General features: G+C 36.5%; 1 protein-coding gene across 6 annotated transcripts in view; it reads right to left on the bottom strand.

Moving 5' to 3' along the window:
- LOC150081815 (RNA-binding protein Musashi homolog Rbp6-like) overlaps positions 1-19,042 on the bottom strand; it is a 1,034,865-nt gene that overhangs the window by 612,438 nt on the left and 403,385 nt on the right. For all 6 annotated transcript variants that reach the window (XM_090378903.1, XM_090378901.1, XM_090378906.1 and 3 more), the window contains exon 4: positions 854-936. In XM_090378903.1, the coding sequence (XP_090235029.1) occupies positions 854-936 (83 nt within the window). The remainder of the gene's footprint in view (positions 1-853; positions 937-19,042) is intronic.

Genomic DNA, 19,042 nt, shown 5'->3' with positions numbered 1-19,042 from the left:
AATCACGACAATCAGGTTATGGCTCTGTTATGTGAAATTAATGGGTTTGGATAAACTTATTATTAAATTTTAAAGATTAGTCTTTATCTGAAAGAAAAGAAATATTAGCAGACATTACTTTTCATAGTTAATGTTATAATACATTTAATATTTAAATATATTGTTTTGTTTTTATATTAAAATAATAATATGTATATTATTATTTTTTTAAGTGATTACCAAGGACAAAATTTAAGCAAAAATATTGCAAAACAAGGTTATTATAAAATGGCACCATCCAAATACCATCCTAAATTTGTAATAATTTACCTATAAATACTATACACTGCACATGGATACTAAACTAGTATTATAAAATGAAAAATATCATTCTACAAAGAGATGGGTAATAAGTAAAACCTGAAGAAATTCAAGTGCCTGTGTGCAGCTACAAACACTGATTTATACTCCGATATAAACACAGCAAGAGCCAGAATAAGGTGTTTGAATACAAGCATATAGTTGCAGCTGCATGAATACTGATTGACACACACACAATGTAAACAAACAGTGTACTTACTTTTTCAAAGCAAAAATAATTTATTACATATAAAATTTATTTTATGTTCATATATATATTTTTTATTGAACATTATATATTTTTATTGAACATTATACAATTAGTGCAACACATGATAGTGTACCACAAGGTACTACTGTCTATGCAATTAACTGGCTGGAAGCTTTAGACAGAATAAAAAACTCCTATAATGTTCCTGTGCATTTTATAGGGGTTACAAAAGTTTAAAATTATAAAACACCTTATTTTAAATATAACAGGTAATCAAAATGGACAAAATAAATTTTTACATACCATTTTGTTATTAATTTCATGAAAGTGGATTTCACAGACTTTATCCACTACATCTTCATTTTCAAACGTAACAAAGCCAAACCCTAATAACAGATAAATTATATCATATACATACATGTGTGCGACACACACACACACACACACACACACACACACACACACACACACACACACACACACACACACACACACACACACACACACACACACACTTCAATAACTATGGAAAATAAATAAGAAAAAATTATTATGGAAACTACTGCAATATAGTTTTAAAAGATTATTATTATACAATTTATGGGAATTCTTAAAGAATTTAAACTTTATTTAGTTCTAATCACTAGAAGGGGAAAAATAATACAAAAGTGATGCTAATAAGATATTTTCAGGAGTATTTCTTCAGTGTATCTACTGTAACGGTCTCCGTAGCCGAGTGGTCAGGAGCGGGGGTGCAGTAGCACACGCTCTTTGAGTAGACCGGGGTTCAAGCCCCTGACTGCTGAATATGGTCGATCTGCCAACCCGCACTGGACCAGCGTGGCAGATTATGGTCCATTTCCCTCAGCATGAATTGTTGAGGAGGCTTCCATCCTACAGTGGGTTGATAATGGCTGCACTTTACTTTTTTTTTTTATCTACTGTAGTAACGTTATGGTGCAGAGCATAGTTCTTATTGAACCATTCATGAGATAAAATAACACATCTGTTAAACCTTCTAATCACCAGAAGGTTTAAACTGATGCAAAAGTGATTCTAATAAGAAATTTTCAGTGGCAATTCTTCAAAGTGTCCTGTCCTATAGCATTACTGTAATAACGTTATTGTACTGAGTGCAGTCTTTCTAGGTGATTCCCTTCTACTTCTCTCTCTCTCTCTCTCTCTCTCTCTCTCTCTCTCTCTCTCTCTCTCTCTCTCTCTCTCTCTCTCTCTCTCTCTCTCTCTCTCTCTCTCTCGGTAACTCAGAAATTTTTTTTGGCTGGTGCAGCATAAGCCTCAGGCTTTCTTGCACCATATGGCTAATAATAATTATAAAAATGATAAAGGTTCACACCAGTAATTCTTTTATTAGAAATACAAAAGGTGTGGTGCACCATCATGAATGAAGGTTGCCATATAAACTGCATTTTTCCCCCAAAAAGTGTATAACCAACGAGAATAAAGGAACTGTAATCTACTCAAATAACATTGCACTGTATTCAAATAAATAGAGAGAGAGAGAGAATGAATTTTTGGAATCCATTGGAGAATGGGATTTTTCAAGGAATCAAAACTGTATTTAGTTCTAATCAACAGAAGGGAAAAAAATGATACAAAAGTGATGTTAATAAGATATTTTCTGTGGCAATTCTTCAGAGTATCTACTGGAGTAACATTATGTTATTGAGCATAGTTCTTATTGAACTATTCATGACAAAAAAATAACACATCTGTTAAACTTTCTGATCACCAGGTTTAAACTGATGCAAATAGGACATTTTCAGTGGCAACTCTTCAGAGTGTCCTGCCCTGTAGTATTATTGTAGTAACATTATGGTGCTGAGCATCAATACAAAGGGTATGGTGCACCATCATGAATGAAGGTTGCCATATAAACTGCATTTTCCCCCCTAAAAGTGTACAATCAAAAGAAAGAAATTAGATTTATATTCAGAAAGTTTTTAAATTCTATACAGTGCGACCAACTGATGATGTTAGTCAAACCTAAGATATTAGGTTTGACCTAATAATGATAAAAAGTAAATTGTTGAATAAAATTAAAATATATGATAAAATAAAGGATATCATTTGCTGGGAACCTCTATCTCATTAGTAACCACAAGGCACCAGCAACTGAAACAACAAAGGTAAACAACATTTCAATAAAGTGTAAACTTACCAGAGGACTGGGTTGAAAGTTGTAGTCCAATTATTTGCAAACGACTAACAAATGAAGTACTTACCCAGTGACAAAAATAAATCATGACCACAACTTCTTCAGTGATCACACACACACACACACACACACACACACACACACACACACACACACACACACACACACACACACACACACACAGCATTCTCTAATGAAAAGTTAATCAGAATTGGGACCAGAACAGTGAACAACAATTTACAGAAAAAATATAATATTAAACTAAACTGAATGGATAAAAATAAAATATAAACAAAGAATAATTGTAGTTATGACTTTGTAGAGAAACAGATCAGGATATCCAAAATAATCAACAGAAGGGAAGATATTACTGAACATCAAGTTTCCTACAGAAAGCAAATCAAGATTTTCCTTAGGGGAGGGCTTTGAAAATAAGAGAGAGAGAGAGAGAGAGAGAGAGAGAGAGAGAGAGAGAGAGAGAGAGAGAGAGAGAGAGAGAGAGAGAAAACCAGAAACTGGCACAACCCACTGAAAATCCAACTAAAGATAAAACTTTTCTAAGAAAGCTTTTTGAGGAGCTTCAAGACATGAATAATGAACACAACTGAGGTCACTATATATATAGAATGAAAGACCCCATGCACCTATTGAAATGATTTTTTTTTTCTTCTACCAGTAATTTGGACCTATTCAATTGTTTATCTTTTGGTACATTACTTCATAAATCCAGAAAATTAAAAACACTCTCTGGAGAAGATACAAGGTCTGCTTCTCAGCAAGCAATGTGTACTTGCATAATTGACTTAAAAAACTATTTCTTTCTGTCAGCAAGAAATGAGTTTTACTTGCAACAGCCACCTAAATTTTCTTAAAATAAATATAGAAAGTTAAAAAATGAGATAAACAATTAAGAACAGATAAAACAATATATGCTAAAAGTGATAAAGATATACAATAAAATAATAAGTTAAAATCATAGGTAAAAAAGTTTCAAGGCAGAATGCCTCTTTATCAACTTGTTATCCTTTTATGTTGTTGTTATGTGTGTTCCACGACACAAAGGGAAATAATTATAGCCAAAATGTGGCTGTCAGAGTTGCTGTATCATTTAAATTTTTAAAAGAATTATGGATATAATATCAAAGTGTATCTATTATTCTAAGATGTTTAATATACATAAAGAGTTCCCATCAGTTTGCTTTGTCACTAAGTATATGGAAGAAAGTCAGAGGAGCTTGCAAGTTTGCTAATGATCAGAAGGAGATAGTATGAATGGCTGAAGAGGATGGACAATTAGAATGTGCCTTATGGCAAGTTGTATCTGACAGATAGAAGAGCAGAGGATCTTCTAGAAGCAGATATTTGTGTGTGAGAAAAGTATGCTCAATATGCAGTCCTGTCAATATAACTTCTGTCTATTTGTATGTGAATTGAAAAGCCATAAACATAGATCATTTTTAATTCTGTGGAGTTTATTCAGCAGTTAAGCTCTCCAAAGTTGTGTCCAAATGGAAGTATATTTGACACTAAAGTTGTATCTATAATCTGTAAAATGTATGAACTGAAGGTTATCATGAGTATAAAGATCTGGATTTTTCCTAAGCAGTTGGTCAATGCAATAGGGCGATAATTATATGTATAGGAAGGATCTTTTCCAGGTTTGGAAAATGCAAGGACAATTGCATACCACCAAGTGGATAGATACTAATCATTTAGAAAAATCTGATTATATGAAGTCAGTAGAATATGAAAGAATCAGAATTTAGATGTAGTACAATAGTATAATAAATGCCATTGATACCTAGGGCACTACTAAGACATTTGTAATGGCTGCAAGTAGTTCCTCTTTCAGAAATGGCAAATTATATAAATGAGTTGCAGTGATAGAGAAATTTAATTTACTCTGTTCAGCTTGTTCTTTAAATTTTTGTAACTGCTGATGCAGAAGCAAAATTTCTATCACAATCTCATCCTTTTAGCCAGAATTTCATCTGTTGAGGAAACATCCTGCCCTTTTCAATGGAAGATTGGAGTTTGGATGACGGATACTTTTCACTCAAAATCTGAATTTTTTTCCACACCAAACCAGGACTCAAGTTCCTAGTAAGTGTGGAAGCAAACACCGTCCAAGATTTTTTTTTGCCTTTCTGTGAATTCACCTCGCTTCAGCCTTGGCTTTTTTTCTATGCAATCAGACTGGCTCCAGTTTGATTCCACAATTCATTCCATGCACGATTGTTTTGTTTTTATCATTGTGCATTCTGCATTCCACCAAGAGTTGTACCATTCCTGCCATGCCTTATTCATTTGAGGTATTGTAGCTTTTGAAGCTTCTAACAGCTAGTCGTTGATATATATGACAGCATCATCTATCAGCAAGGCTTCTATTAATTCCTTATCCAGGTTAACTGATTGCATATAATTACTCCAATTAGCTTTTTTAAAATTCCATATTGTTCTGATTTCTTGTGTGAGAATCAACTGTCTGTGTGGAACATACTACTGGAAAATGATCACTTTTGTGAGGATCAATTAATACAAACCATTCTATGTTGGGATAAATTGATGGAAACATATTGTTAAGTCTATTGCAGAAGTGACACCTGTAGCCAAACCGATATAAGTGTGGGATCCAGTGTTCAATAAATTTAGGCATTGATCATAGAGGAAAGTTTCGATCAAGTTACCTCTACTATCCAAAACAAAGAGGTTGAAAATGCATAGTATGATTGTTTAATTCCAATCTGGAGAGAGGAAAATTGTGGAAGATAAAAGGATGAGATTGTGATAGAAATTCCAATGGCTATCCTCACTGTTACTGCTTCAAAACTGGTTTTTAATGTTATTTCCTTAGCTGGTATCTGTCTATGTTTATAGAATCTGTCTGTGTTTTTGAATTTGAATCTGTCTTTCTTCAGAATAATAGGATGGATTGTATCAATATGTTCTTCACGGTAAAGTTCTAGTACATCTGCACCATCAATATCCATTTCATTAATATTTATATGTTTCTGTTTATGCAGATTGGCAGATGCTGTCTGCCTTTGTTTTCTGCTTTACAGGCATGGAAATTTCCTGCTCTTTAGCACTGGGTGTTTCATGTGAAGTTGTTTTTGTTATTAACAGTATTTTACTCCAGTTTACCATTTGTTTTGGAGGTACAGTTGGTCCTCATATAACACGGGTTTACACTACATGAATTCAATCATACATGATTTATAAACAGGGGTACGATGTCACAAATAACATGAATTGAATTTGCTAATGAATGATTTGGCTTAGCGTTTACAAGAAATAGTAGTCAAACATGGCAGAATCACCCCAGCTGAATGCAACACTTACTGCATTGTTTATTCAGTTGCTACATGCACGCTGCTTTGTTTGTGCATACCAAGCATGCCTAATCATTTTTGTCCTTTTTATACTGAAATTGTGCTATATTCCCTAAAAATGAGTAAAATACTTGAAAAGTGTTAAAAGGAAGGGTGCTGGTGAAGACTATAGGTTCAGAGAAAAAAAGAAAATATTTTCAAGAAATAAGAAATTGTGAGATGCTTTGAAGAGAATGAAAGAACATGTGATATTGTGCGTGCTACAGGCCTAAATGAGGCAATGCTGAGAACAATCAGAAAGAATACAGAGAAAATAAAAATAACTTTTATAGCAGGAACAACTCAAAGTATAACAAAATCATTAGATCAAGACAAAGAATTGGAAGAGATGGGATGGCTGTTATCTGTTTGGATAGTAGATCAAACAAACGAGAGATCAGAAAAAAGTTTCCATATGATAAAAGCAAAAGCATTGGCAATATTTTATTACATAAAAAAGTAGGTATTTTATTAAGATTATTAATTGTGTTTGGTAATGTTTTGGTTATAAATGTGTGTTCAGCTTGAGTGGTTGGCATCTAACTCTATTTTTCCTATAAGGCCTGTTATTTATATTGCACAATTTTGCCTTGCACAGGCTTTTAGGAACACAACTACCATGTTATCACAACTACCTCGATAGCATCATCAGTATTTGCTGATGCTATCGAGGCAGTGCTAGGTGGGTCGGAAAACTGCTAGCTTGGGGTATACACAGACTAAAAGGTTAACAGTGGCTGCAGGCATAGACAAAAGTGACTCTTGCACTGCTTCTATAAGAATGAGCAGCAGCCTGGAAAGCAAGGTAATGGAGATTTCCAGGACTGCTGGGAGTCATAGTGGAACAAGTAAATACATGGGCTGTGTTAGGGTAACTAAGAGTAAGAACAGGTGCATGTATACTTGAATGTACACCAATGCTAGGAATATAGTTAATAAATATGATGAGCTTGAAGTGCTAGTCAAGACATCAAAGGCAGATATTGTTGAGATATTAGAGATGTGGTTTCACACAGATATAAGCAGTGTAGAATTGGACTTTGGGGAGTTCAATGTGTACAGGAAGGGAGGAGGAGTTATGCTATTAGTTAAGAAACACATAAAATCTAGGGAAGTGCATCCAATTGATGTTAGTGGACAATGCAGTGTTGAGTCTGTTTGGTGTGAAATAAGCACTGGCAAAGGAAAAATGAGTAGGTGTGTGTTATAGGGCTAATGAATCTGATGAGTATAATGAGCAATTGTTCAGAGAAATAGAGTGGGCCAGTAAATCAGAATATCTTATAATGGGGGATTTTAACTTTCCAGATATTGACTGGAACTTGTGGGTTGGTCACTCAAACACTAGCAATACTTGTGGATTTATTGGATGACTGTTTCCTACAGCAACATGTTTGAGAGGCAACCAGAGGGAGTAATACTCTTGATCTGATTATCAGCAGTGATTATTCATGCATTCAGAATTTGCATATAAAGGAACCACTGCGTGACAGTGATCACAATTTACCGATGTGGGAATTACTTAAAGATGTAACTGCCATCAAGGCTAAAGGGAAGGGCTTTTGCTTTTGTAAAGGTGACTACAGTGGTCTCAGACAGTTTTTAAATTCTGTACAGTGGGATCAACTGATGATGTTACCAACATTGAGTTCTAAATGGGAAGCCTTCAGGGACTTAATTTTGGAGGCTACTAGGCTTTTCATTCCAACTAAGAAATACTGACTACGGCTTTGGCCTAAACGGATATAAGATAAACTAATGAGGCTTGTGGCAGAGAAGAAAAATATATGGGATACATATAAAGTATCAGGTGACACAGAAGCCTATGGCAGGTATAAACTAGTCTATAATCAAGTCACAAAGGAGTTTAGGCAGGCGAAGGCATATTACGGGAAATCTTTGGCAAAGGATGCAAAGAGTTCTTTACTTATGTAAACACTAGAAGGAAAAGGATGAATCAGATTGGACCACTTAACATAGATGGGTTGACTATTGATGATTATGCTCAGGTAGCTGATAAACTGAATGAGTATTTTGCATCTACATTCACACATGAGGAGTCATTTAATGAGGGAAGTGCCAGAAGTTTATCAAACACTAACAGCGAGCTAAGTGATTTTATAATAACTGAGAGCAAACTGGAGGAGAAATTGTTGAAGTTAAACATAAGGAAGACTCCTGGGGTGAACGGGATCTATCCAGTTATATTAAAGGAGGCAGCAAAGGAAGTAAGCAACCCTTAGACATAAGTATGAGAGTTTCCTTGGACTCAGGGGATGTCCCCATGGAATGGAGGTGCAAATGTATCAGCAATTCACAACAAGGGTTCAAAAGATGATACAAAAGTAACTACAGACTTGTTAGTTTAATTTGTATTCCGGGGAAAATAATGGAATCACTCTTTAAAGAAGCATTGCAGGATCATCTAGACAAGACTGCAGTAATAGTAAAGACATAGCATGGGTTTGTTAAAGGGAGGTCCTGTCTGACCAATTTGTTTGGATACTATGATATGGTCACAAAGGAACTGAATGCCAAAAATAATTTTGATATCATATACTTGTATTTCAGGAAAGCTTTGGATATTGTTGCACATGGAAAACAGCTGTACAAATTGGAGTTATGGCATTAAGGGTAAGTTGCTACAATGGATAAAGGGATGGTTGAGTGGGAGGTGACAGAGAATGGTAATCAATGGACACTGCTCTTTGTGGACAAACATTGTCAGTGGAGTTCAACAGTGTTTGGGGTTGGGCCCATTGTTGTTTTCTATATATTTATCAATGATATTGATAAAGGTATATCAGGTTTAATGTCCAAGTTTGCAAATAATACAAAGATTGGTAGGGTTGTTAACGACAGTAAAGACAGTGTGCTACTCCAACTGGATCTACATAAGTTGGGAATACGGTCTGAGAAGTGGCAACTGAAGTTTAACATTGACAAATGTAAAGTACTGCATATGGATAGCGATAACCAAAGAGAAACATAACTCTGTGGTACTACACTCAGCGAAGTGGAAAGCGAAAAAGACCTGGGTGGTAATTGTGCAGTCAAATATGAAATTCACTGAGCAGTGCAGATGGGCTGCCAGGGCAGGTCATGGAGTCTTGTCAATGATATAGAGGAATTTTGCTAGCAGGGACAGGGAGGTGATTATCCCATTATACAAGGCAATGGTCAGGCCACACCTAGAGTATTGTATACAGGTCTGGATGCCTCATTTTAGGAAGGATGTAGAGTTGCTAGAATGCGTACAAAGAAAAGCAACAAGAATGGTGAGGGGAACAATGGGGTGCTCTTACCAAGAAAGGCTTAAGTTCTTCAAATTGCAGCACCTGAAGAGTAGGCACCTGCGAGGTGATCTGATTGAGGTGTATAAGGCATTGAATGGGTTGAGCAAGCTTAATGCTGATGGGATTCTTCCTATTCCTCAGACTAAGAACCTGAGGGGGGCAATGTTTCGAATTGAGGAAGGATAGTTGTAGAATAAATGTGCGGAAATTTGCCTTTAGCCAGTGGGGAATTGATTGATGGAACAGGCTTTCATCTTTTGTTGTGGAAGCTAATAAATAGCCTAAATAAATTTAAGGCTGAGCTGTACCGGCATTTGGAACGAATGGAGGGGTAAAATGGGAGGGTTTTTTTTTTTTTTTTGTTTTTTTTTTTTATTCTTTTTGTTGACGCTGCATAAGCTTGCTTTCTTGCATCATATGCCTCTACTAATGCTAATGTTATATGAGGACTGACTGTATTGTCACCTCCATTTGAGTGGCTATAGTTTACTGTCAATTCACTACTGAAGCATAGGAACATAAAAGTTTGGTTGAAAGCCCCTGCTAAGACACTTTATTTTCTATCCTGTATTTCTGTATTTGTTTTTCCAATATCCACATTTCATATGTCTTCAAAAAAGGCAAGTGATTTCCATGACAGTTTGGACAGAGTGGTGAGGCAGAGGTGCAATTTGCTTGATCGTGTTCTTTTGATCCACTGAGCGGACAGATGGGATCACCTCGACATGTCGCATGGGAGTGCCCGTATCACCGACAGTCATAACATCTTATTGAATTTGGTATATATGGGAAGATTTTGTAATTTAAATATCCTGCTTTAACTGAATGGGGAAGAGAAAAAAAGTCAAGGATATGTACACATGCATGCATGCATGGTATTTATGTTATTTTTTCTGATTTCTAATATCAAATATGTTTGCAAGGGAATACCTGCAATAGATAACTAGAGTTGGCTACATTAGAAATGAACATTCATGATAAATGGGAAATAGAGAAATCTGATGTAAATGTAAATAATTATTTTCTTGCTCCATTAAATGAATGATTACACTGGACAACAACAAAAAAAAAAAAAGTACCTCCGGAGTAAAAGTCGCAGATTCTCAAGGAAATTGATCTGCTGATTCCAAAAATACTACCAAAATTATGGCTCTATCATGACTCCATTGAAAGATATACTGAAATTTTAATAACATAATGAATGACCAATTTCAAATATCATACAATAAATACATATGCTATCTTAAAAGTGAGTATTTTTCATTTTTAAAATATGTTAATCAAAACACAATGTTATAACATATATCCTGTTTCCTTAGAAATGTTTGCCACTTGGAAATTATTTCTTATAGTCCATTTTGCTTTTCCTCTTAAAAACACAGCATTAATCATCCTCCATCATGGCAATATCCCAGTGACCCTGGAACAGCATTTCTATTGTGGAAATGTCCTGATGAAAGTGTTTCTCTTGCGCATCTTCAAATTGAGAAAAAACAATATGGGAATGAAGAAAATGAATTTTAAAAGACATTCAGCAGCTCATATCTCTATAACATTGCAGCAAATGTTTATATCTGAGAGTCATAATTATCTTCTTTCATTCTTCCGAGAAGTCCATGCAAAATTGCTTTAAATCACTAAGCTGCTATTTCAGTATATTGTAAATACACCAACTTTGTGAAGTTTCTTTATTTTAGGCCCAATGAAAATTCCTTCTTTCTATTTTGCATCTGTTAAATTGGGAAATGCATCCCTTGAATCCACTTTCCACTTTATCCAGAGCCTTAGCAAAATACTTCATTATTCCAAGTTTTATATATGAAGGCGAAAGAAGAACCTTTTTTGGTCCAACCAGTAGAATATATTTTATATAAATTCTCCTGGTAACATTTTTCCTCCTTTCCCACTGCTATACAATATAATGTTATTCTGCTGCCCAAGTGGTTCAGAAACATAGAAAGTTACAGTATTTTGTGTAAGCCCCTGTAGACCAGTGGATAATCCAATTACCTTAAGATCACCACACACATTCCAAAAAAAAAATCATGGTACTGTATTTCACTCAGGACATATCTTCATAAATTTCTTCCAAGCCAAACAAGCGTGAAGTAGGGGAACTTCTGGGAGTGTATTCCCAGTGTTAAGTAAAACATAAATATACACAATTCATTAGGATTGTGTTCAACAAGCAGTCTGTTCAAAACACCACTAATATCTTAAAACAAAATGTCTACCACAATGAAATATTTTGAAAACACTTTGTGAAGTTTTCAATACACAGTACTGCAATTTTAGTTTCTGCTTCAAGTAATTTCTACTTTATGTAACCTAGAACCAAGGAGTTTTGCTTACTTTTTAGATACATTTAAATGATGAACTAAGTAATTCAACTCTTTTTGCTTAAGTGTGGCGCACAATGATTTTATGGATGGCACCCCAAATCCGTTGAAGTAGGTGATCTTGAACCACAAAAAAAAAGTCTGCAATACAAAATTAGCATTAGTATTAGCATTAGTAGAGGCATATGATGCAAGAAAGCAAGCTTATTCAGCATCAGCCAAAAAAAAAAAAAAAAACAACCACTACTCCCATTTCACCCCTCAATTCGTTCGAAATACCTGTCCAGCTGAGCCTTAAATTTGTTTAGGCTATCAACTTCAACAACAAGCGATGGAAGTCTATTCCACAAACCAACTGCCCGCTGGCTAAAGGCGAATTTCCGCACATCTATCCGACATCCGTCCTTCCTCAATTTGAATTTATGCCCTCTCAGGTGATTATTCTGAGCAAGAGGAAGAATCCCATCGGCATTGAGCATGCTCAAGCCATTCAAAGCCTTGTACACCTCTATCAGATCACCTCGGCGATGCCTAGTCTCCAGGCTCTGTAATTTGCAAAACTTAAGCCTTTCTTCGTAAGAGCAACCCTTTGTTCCATTCACTAATCTTGTTGCCCTTCTCTGTACTCGTTCCAGCAGCTCTACATCCTTCTTGAAATGAGGCCTCCAGACCTGTATACAGTACTCAAGGTGTGGCCTGACCAATGCCTTATACAAGGGAATAATCACATCCCTGTCCCTGCTAGAAAAATTCCTGTATAACATTGACAAGACACCATGAGCTACTCTTGCAGCTCGTCTGCACTGCTCAGAGAACTTCATATCTGCCTGCACAATTACCCCCAGGTCCTTTTCATTCTCTACCACTGTCAGCGTAGTACCACAGAGTTGATACGTTGATCTGGGGTTACTGTTTCCCATATGTAGTACTTTACATTTGTCAATGTTAAACTTCATTTGCCACCTCTCAGCCCATCTGCTCAACCTTTCCAGATCCTGTTGCAGCAGCATAGTATCAGTAGTGTCCTTAACAACCCTGCCAACCTTTGTATCGTCTGCAAACTTGGACATTAAGCCTGATACACCATCATCAATATCATTTATAAATACAGAAAACAACACTGGACCCAACACTGAACCCTGAGGAACTCCACTAATAACATTAGTCCACGTTGAGCAGTGTCCATTGATTACCACTCTCTGTCTTCTGCCACTCAACCATCCCTTTATCCATAGCAGCAATTTGCCTCGAATGCCACACTTCTCCAATTTGTGCAGCAGTCTTCCATGCGCAACAGTATCAAAAGCCTTTCTAAGATCCAAATATATAATATCAAAGTTATTCCCTGCATCCAGTTCTTTTGTGACTACATCATAGTATCCAATCAAATTGGTCAGACAAGACCTGCCCTTAACAAACCCATGCTGTGTCTGAGCTATAACTGAATTCTTGTCCAGATGATCCTGCAGTGCTTCTTTAACCAGTGCCTCCATTAATTTTCCTGGAACCGAAGTTAAACTAACAGGTCTATAATTACTTGTGTCAGCCTTTGATCCTCCTTTGTGAATTGGGGTTACATTTGCACATCTCCAGTCCATGGGTACCTCCCCTGAGTCCAAAGAAGCTCTCATAATTATGGCTAGGGGTTTGCTTACTTCCTTTGCTGCCTCCTTTAATATAACTGGATAGATCCCATCCACCCCGGGTGCCTTTTTTATGTTTATCCTCAACAATTTCAACTCCACTTTCCTCTCAGTTATTAGAAAATCATCTAGTTCACTGCCAATGTTTACTTCACCTACGACATTCCCCTTCCTGAATAACTCCTCATGTGTGAATGTAGATGCAAAATACTTGTTTAGATTGTTAGCCACCTGAGCTGGATCCTCAACTGTTGAACCATCAACATCCAGTGGACCAATCTGATTCATCCCTTTCCTTCTTGAGTTTAAATAGGTAAAGAACTCTTTTCTGTTTTTCTTTGCATCCTTTGCCAAGGATTTCTCATAATCTGCCTTTGCCTGCCTAATCTCCTTTGTGACTTGGTTACAGACCAACTTATATCTATCATAGGCTTCCATGTCACCCATTAATTTGTATGTATCCCATGCATTTTTCTTCTCTGCCATATGTCTCATTAGTTCATCTGACAACCATTTAGGCCTGAACCTTGAACAATATTTCTTGGTTGGTATGTAAAGCCTGGTAGCTTCCAAGATTAGTTCCTTGAATGCTTCCCATTTTGAATTTGCTGTTGGTAACATCATCAGTTGGTCCCACTGTATAGAATTTAAATACTGTCTCAGACCATCATAGTCGCCTTTACGAAAGCAAAAACCCTTCCCTTTACCTCTGATGGTAGTTACCTCCTTGAGTAAATCCCACTTCAGCACACACTGTGATCACTGCCACCCAGTGGTTCATTTATCTGCAGATTCCTAATGCATGAAGAATCACTACTGATAATCAGATCAAGAGTATTACTCCCTCTAGTTGCCTCCCGAACATGCTGGTGTAGAAAACAATCATCCAATAAATCCACAAAAGCCTTGCTAGTGTGTGAGTGACCAACCCACAAATTCCAGTCAATATCTGGGAAATTAAAATCCCCCATTATAAGACTCTCTGATTTACTGGCCCATTCTATTTCCCTGTACAGTATCTTATTATACTCATCAGAGTCATTAGGCCTATAGCACACTCCTACTCTCAATTTTGATTTACCTATGCTTATGTCACACCAAACTGACTCAACACTGCACTGTCCAGCGATGTCAACTGGCTTCACTTCCTTGGATTTTATGTGTTTTTTAACTAATAACATAACCCCTCCTCCCTTCCTATCCTGTCTATCCTTTCTGTAGACGTTGTACTCCCCAAATTCCAGTTCTGCATTCCTTATATCTGTGTGACACCACGTCTCTGATATCCCAACAATATCTGCCTTTGATGTTTTGAGTAATACCTCAAATTCATCAAATTTATTTACTAAACTCCTAGCATTAGTGTACACGCAAGTATACATGCACCTGTTTCTATTCTTAGCTACCCTAACACAACCCATGTGTTTACTTGTACCGCAATGACTTCCAGCAGTCTCTGAAATACCATGCATCTTGTTTTTCAGGCTTCTGCTCATTCCAATAGAAGCAGTGCAAGAATCTCTTTCACCTCTGCCAGTGGCTACTGTTAATCCATTAGTCTTTGTCTCCCCCCAAGCTAGCAGTTTTCCGACCCACCTAACACTGCCTCGATAGCATCAGCAAATATTCTTGCACCCTTTCTATTTAAGTGTATCCCATTCCTGTAGAAGCAATCTCTCCTGTTAACAAGTACAGTCCAGGCTGAAAAAAAATTCTACCCCTTCAGCCTTGCACAATCTTTCCAGGGCCGAATTGATCGACAAGGCTCTCATCATATACTCCCTCCTATCGTGTCTGGGCAGAATTGCAGACACTTTCAAATTCAACCCTACTTCACGGCTTTTTTTCAACAGTGACCTGTACTTGTTAAGTAATTCCGCTGGTCTCCATGAATATTACTCATGATATTCATCAAAGCTTCCTTCATCCCTTGATTTTGGTGGATATGCTATTAGAATGTCTTCATTATGAGGAAAAGACCTTATGCTGTGCTTTCCTTTTCTGGATATCAATGGTATTCATCATATAAAAAAATATTGGTAAAAATAGCAATTGTCAAATGCTGCACATTTCTTGCTCCACCTCAATAATAGCAAAAGGCATACTTCTAATTTTCACAGTTAGCTATATCATCAGCTTTTTTGAAACATTAATATCGCCTATATATATGTAGGAGTCAAAGTTTTGTCCTGATCACCAGTCTTGCAACCAAAGAACAAGAATATTCTCAATTACTAATACTGTAGATTTTCTTCACCTGAGTTTTTGTTGTAAGCTGTCCACACACACACACACACACACACACACACACACACACACACACACACACACACACACACACACACACACACACAGCAGAAATTATCAAGATGATCCTGACAGTTCCTTTGTTTCTGCTTAAACATGTTAACAATAAAATGCTAAGCGAAATACAGAAGAATAACAACAATATAAACAATGCTGTTGGAAAATTTGGAGCTCTTCAAATTGGATATGCCTTTCTGGAAAATTCTGTCAATTTATTTTTAATTAAATATTAAATTGTGTTCAATAAATAGTTTTAAGAATCCATTCACATTCATTAGCTTATTTTTAAATGATGTATGACACTTCTAACTTGAAGAGTAGTGCATCATTTAAAAATAATGCATCACAGTAGTAATGGTAGTGTTTTAATTGTAGTAAATAAGTAGCTCAAAAGGTTCTAATTGTGTAGGTCAGCAATTTTTTTTTTTTTTTTTTTTTTTTTAAGTTAAGAAATTACAAAGCCAATAGTATTACTGAGAAATGTAATAGTGAAGTATATACTATGTATTCAAATCTGGTAATAGCTCCATTGTCATGTTCTTATCACTTACTTCATATTATAAAAAATAAGAGTATAACAATGAATTTCTTTATGATTTTAGACTAGAATCATGCCTCACACAAGAAAAGCGAAGAAACAAGCTCAGAGTAGCAGAAATGCTTTGGCTCAGATGAGAACTGACGATAGGCAGTTCTCTTGTAAATCAGGGCTACATTTATTGTGCTAATAATAGCTATTCTGTGTACTTAGCTGCAGTGGGACATGATATGGATGAGGGGCTGTCTTTGTGTTCATTCACTGCAGGGAGGGAGGGAGAGAGAGAGAGAGAGAGAGAGAGAGAGCCAGGAACATGAGTGCAAATCAGCATTCTGATGGGCTTATGAAGGCTGGAAGAACAGGACTGATTCCCTCAATGAAAGTAAAAACAGGAATCCCTTCATACACTCAGCCACCTACACAATGCTGGAGACTACACTCATGTAAAACAAGAAATAACAAGATCCTCCATGGTTGAGAACACTGATCCAACAGGCAATAGCTGTTGTCAGTGACTCTACTGTCAAGGAAATGAGGAAATGTATTTTTTAAAAAGGATAAGAAGAATAAGATTGGGTTATGTCTGCCTGGAGCAAAAGCTGATGACTGTGTAGAGCAGCTATCATTTCTTAAAGGCAGAAATGCTGATGCTGATGTACAAGTTTGTAAAAATAATATAAGAGTAGATCTGAAGATTTGCCTAACCTCAAGGGCTCACATCTGGTGAGTATGGGTTTGGCACACCCAGGGTCCTGAACTGGATATCACCATTCTTTTCTTTCTTGGTGATTCCCTTCTACTTCTCTCTCTCTCTCTCTCTCTCTCTCTCTCTCTCTCTCTCTCTCTCTCTCTCTCTCTCTCTCTCTCTCTCTCTCTCTCTCTCTCTCTCTCTCTCTCAGGGTAATTCAGAATTTTTTTTTTTTTTTTTGGCTGGTGCAGCATAAGCTTCAGGCTTCCTTGCCCCATATAGCTTATAATAATAATAATAATAAAGTACAGGGCAATGTTGAGAAAAAAGTCACAAGTTAGGATTATATTTTAAAGTGTCTGCAATTCTGACCAAACATGATAGGAAGGAGTACATGATGAGAGCCTTGTCAATCAATTTTGTCCTGGAGAGACTCTGCAAGGTTCATAGGGTAGAATTTTTCTCAGCATAGGCTGTGCTTTTCTTTTCTTTCTTTCTTTCTTTTTTTTTTTAATGAAAACCCCAAACATGAAAGATATCAAAACGTATAGTAGTACTTAGTATCATGCATGGGTTGAAAGACATTGGGGGGACAGAAACTTTTCTTTCTGCCCACTTCAAAAAGCCTGCAATAAGCAAAGTGGTGGTATTGCACTGTTTTTTTTTTTTTTTTTTTGATTTGGTAGTTGTTGGTGCATCGGCTTCTGTGGCCATATTGCACCTCCCAAGGTTTTTGCAGTACTTTGATCCAAGCCCGAGGCGGGAATCGAACCCGCGACCTTTGGGTTGCCGGGCAGGTACTTTACCCACTCGGCTAGCCCGGTCGGCTTGCACTGGTTGATGAGAGTCATTTACCACAGTGTTAGTATTAGTAAGTATTAGTATTATATTACTATTATTAGTGTTATATTATATTAGTAATGGTACTGGTTAGTATTAATAGTACCATGCATTGGCTGCAGGAGATTGGGGATACCGGAAACTTTGCTATGGAGACTAAACATGGATTGTTAACAAGAGACACTTTTTTTTTTTTACAGCAACAGGATACACTTAAATAGAAGGTGTGCAAAAATATTTGCTGATGCTCCTATCAAGTCAGTGTTAGGTGGGACAGGAAATTACCAGCATGTAAAAAATACAGACTAATAGATTAACAGCAGATGCAGACAGAGGTGTAAGTGATTCTTGCACTGTTTCTATTGGAACACACAGCAGGCTAGAAAGCAAGGTATGAATTACAAGGTCTGCAGGGATCTTAATGGAATAAACAAATACATGAGCTGTGTTAAGGTTACTAAGAGTAAAAACAAGTTATTGTTACTGGATTTTCTGATATAATGGCTACTTAGGCCATATTGGACCTATCACAGTAACTGAGGCTACTTATGATGGGTGCTAGGGAAGCAATCTGATAAGGTCATACAGTTGAATTTGTTTTAGAAAAGAACATTTGGAGAGTTTTGTGTCATTACCTATGACACAAAACTCTCCAAACTGGGATCATGACAAAGGGTCTTGTAGATCTAAAAGGAAACAATGTAGTGCATTCAGAATTGTTGAACAAGGCACATTTAATAAGTATATGTTTTACTGTGAGGGTGTCGAACAGTGCATATACTGTGGATGATCATTTCCTGTTAGAATAAACAGATGAGTGACTTATGACCTATTTGAGTTCTAGCCAGAATTATTTCCTCTTTTCTATTTTTATGGAAATACAGATCCATAATTATGGTTCGGTTTGGACTAAAACAGCTTGTTATTCATCTGCATTATCCACAGAAGTGGCCATTGTCCCATGCATATTCTCTATATATTGTATAAGTAATCAGTATATGGGACTAGGACAATATCGCGTGCGAGGGATGTTTTGCAGCATGATCTGCGCATTCATTTCCTGGAATCCCAGTGTCACCGGGGATCCAAAAGAAGATAACTACTTACCAATTCTTGTGAAGATGTATCAGTTCATATCTTATGTGTTTTAATAAAGAACTGTTAGGTGAGGAGTTGTGTTTCAAAACTAAGTGCGCACTCTTAGCCAGTATAGATTATGCTTTTGTTGACTGACAGGCATGAAATATTTTCTAGGACAAGCTTAAATGGCATTTAATTCAATATAACCACTGAT

Source organism: Mastigoproctus giganteus, chromosome 8 (genome assembly GCF_048544385.1).
Source record: "Mastigoproctus giganteus isolate SK-2022 chromosome 8, ASM4854438v1, whole genome shotgun sequence".
NCBI classification, from domain to species: domain Eukaryota; kingdom Metazoa; phylum Arthropoda; class Arachnida; order Uropygi; family Thelyphonidae; genus Mastigoproctus; species Mastigoproctus giganteus.
Note: the sequence above shows the minus strand (reverse complement) of the source record. Positions and strands in the feature narration are given on the sequence as shown.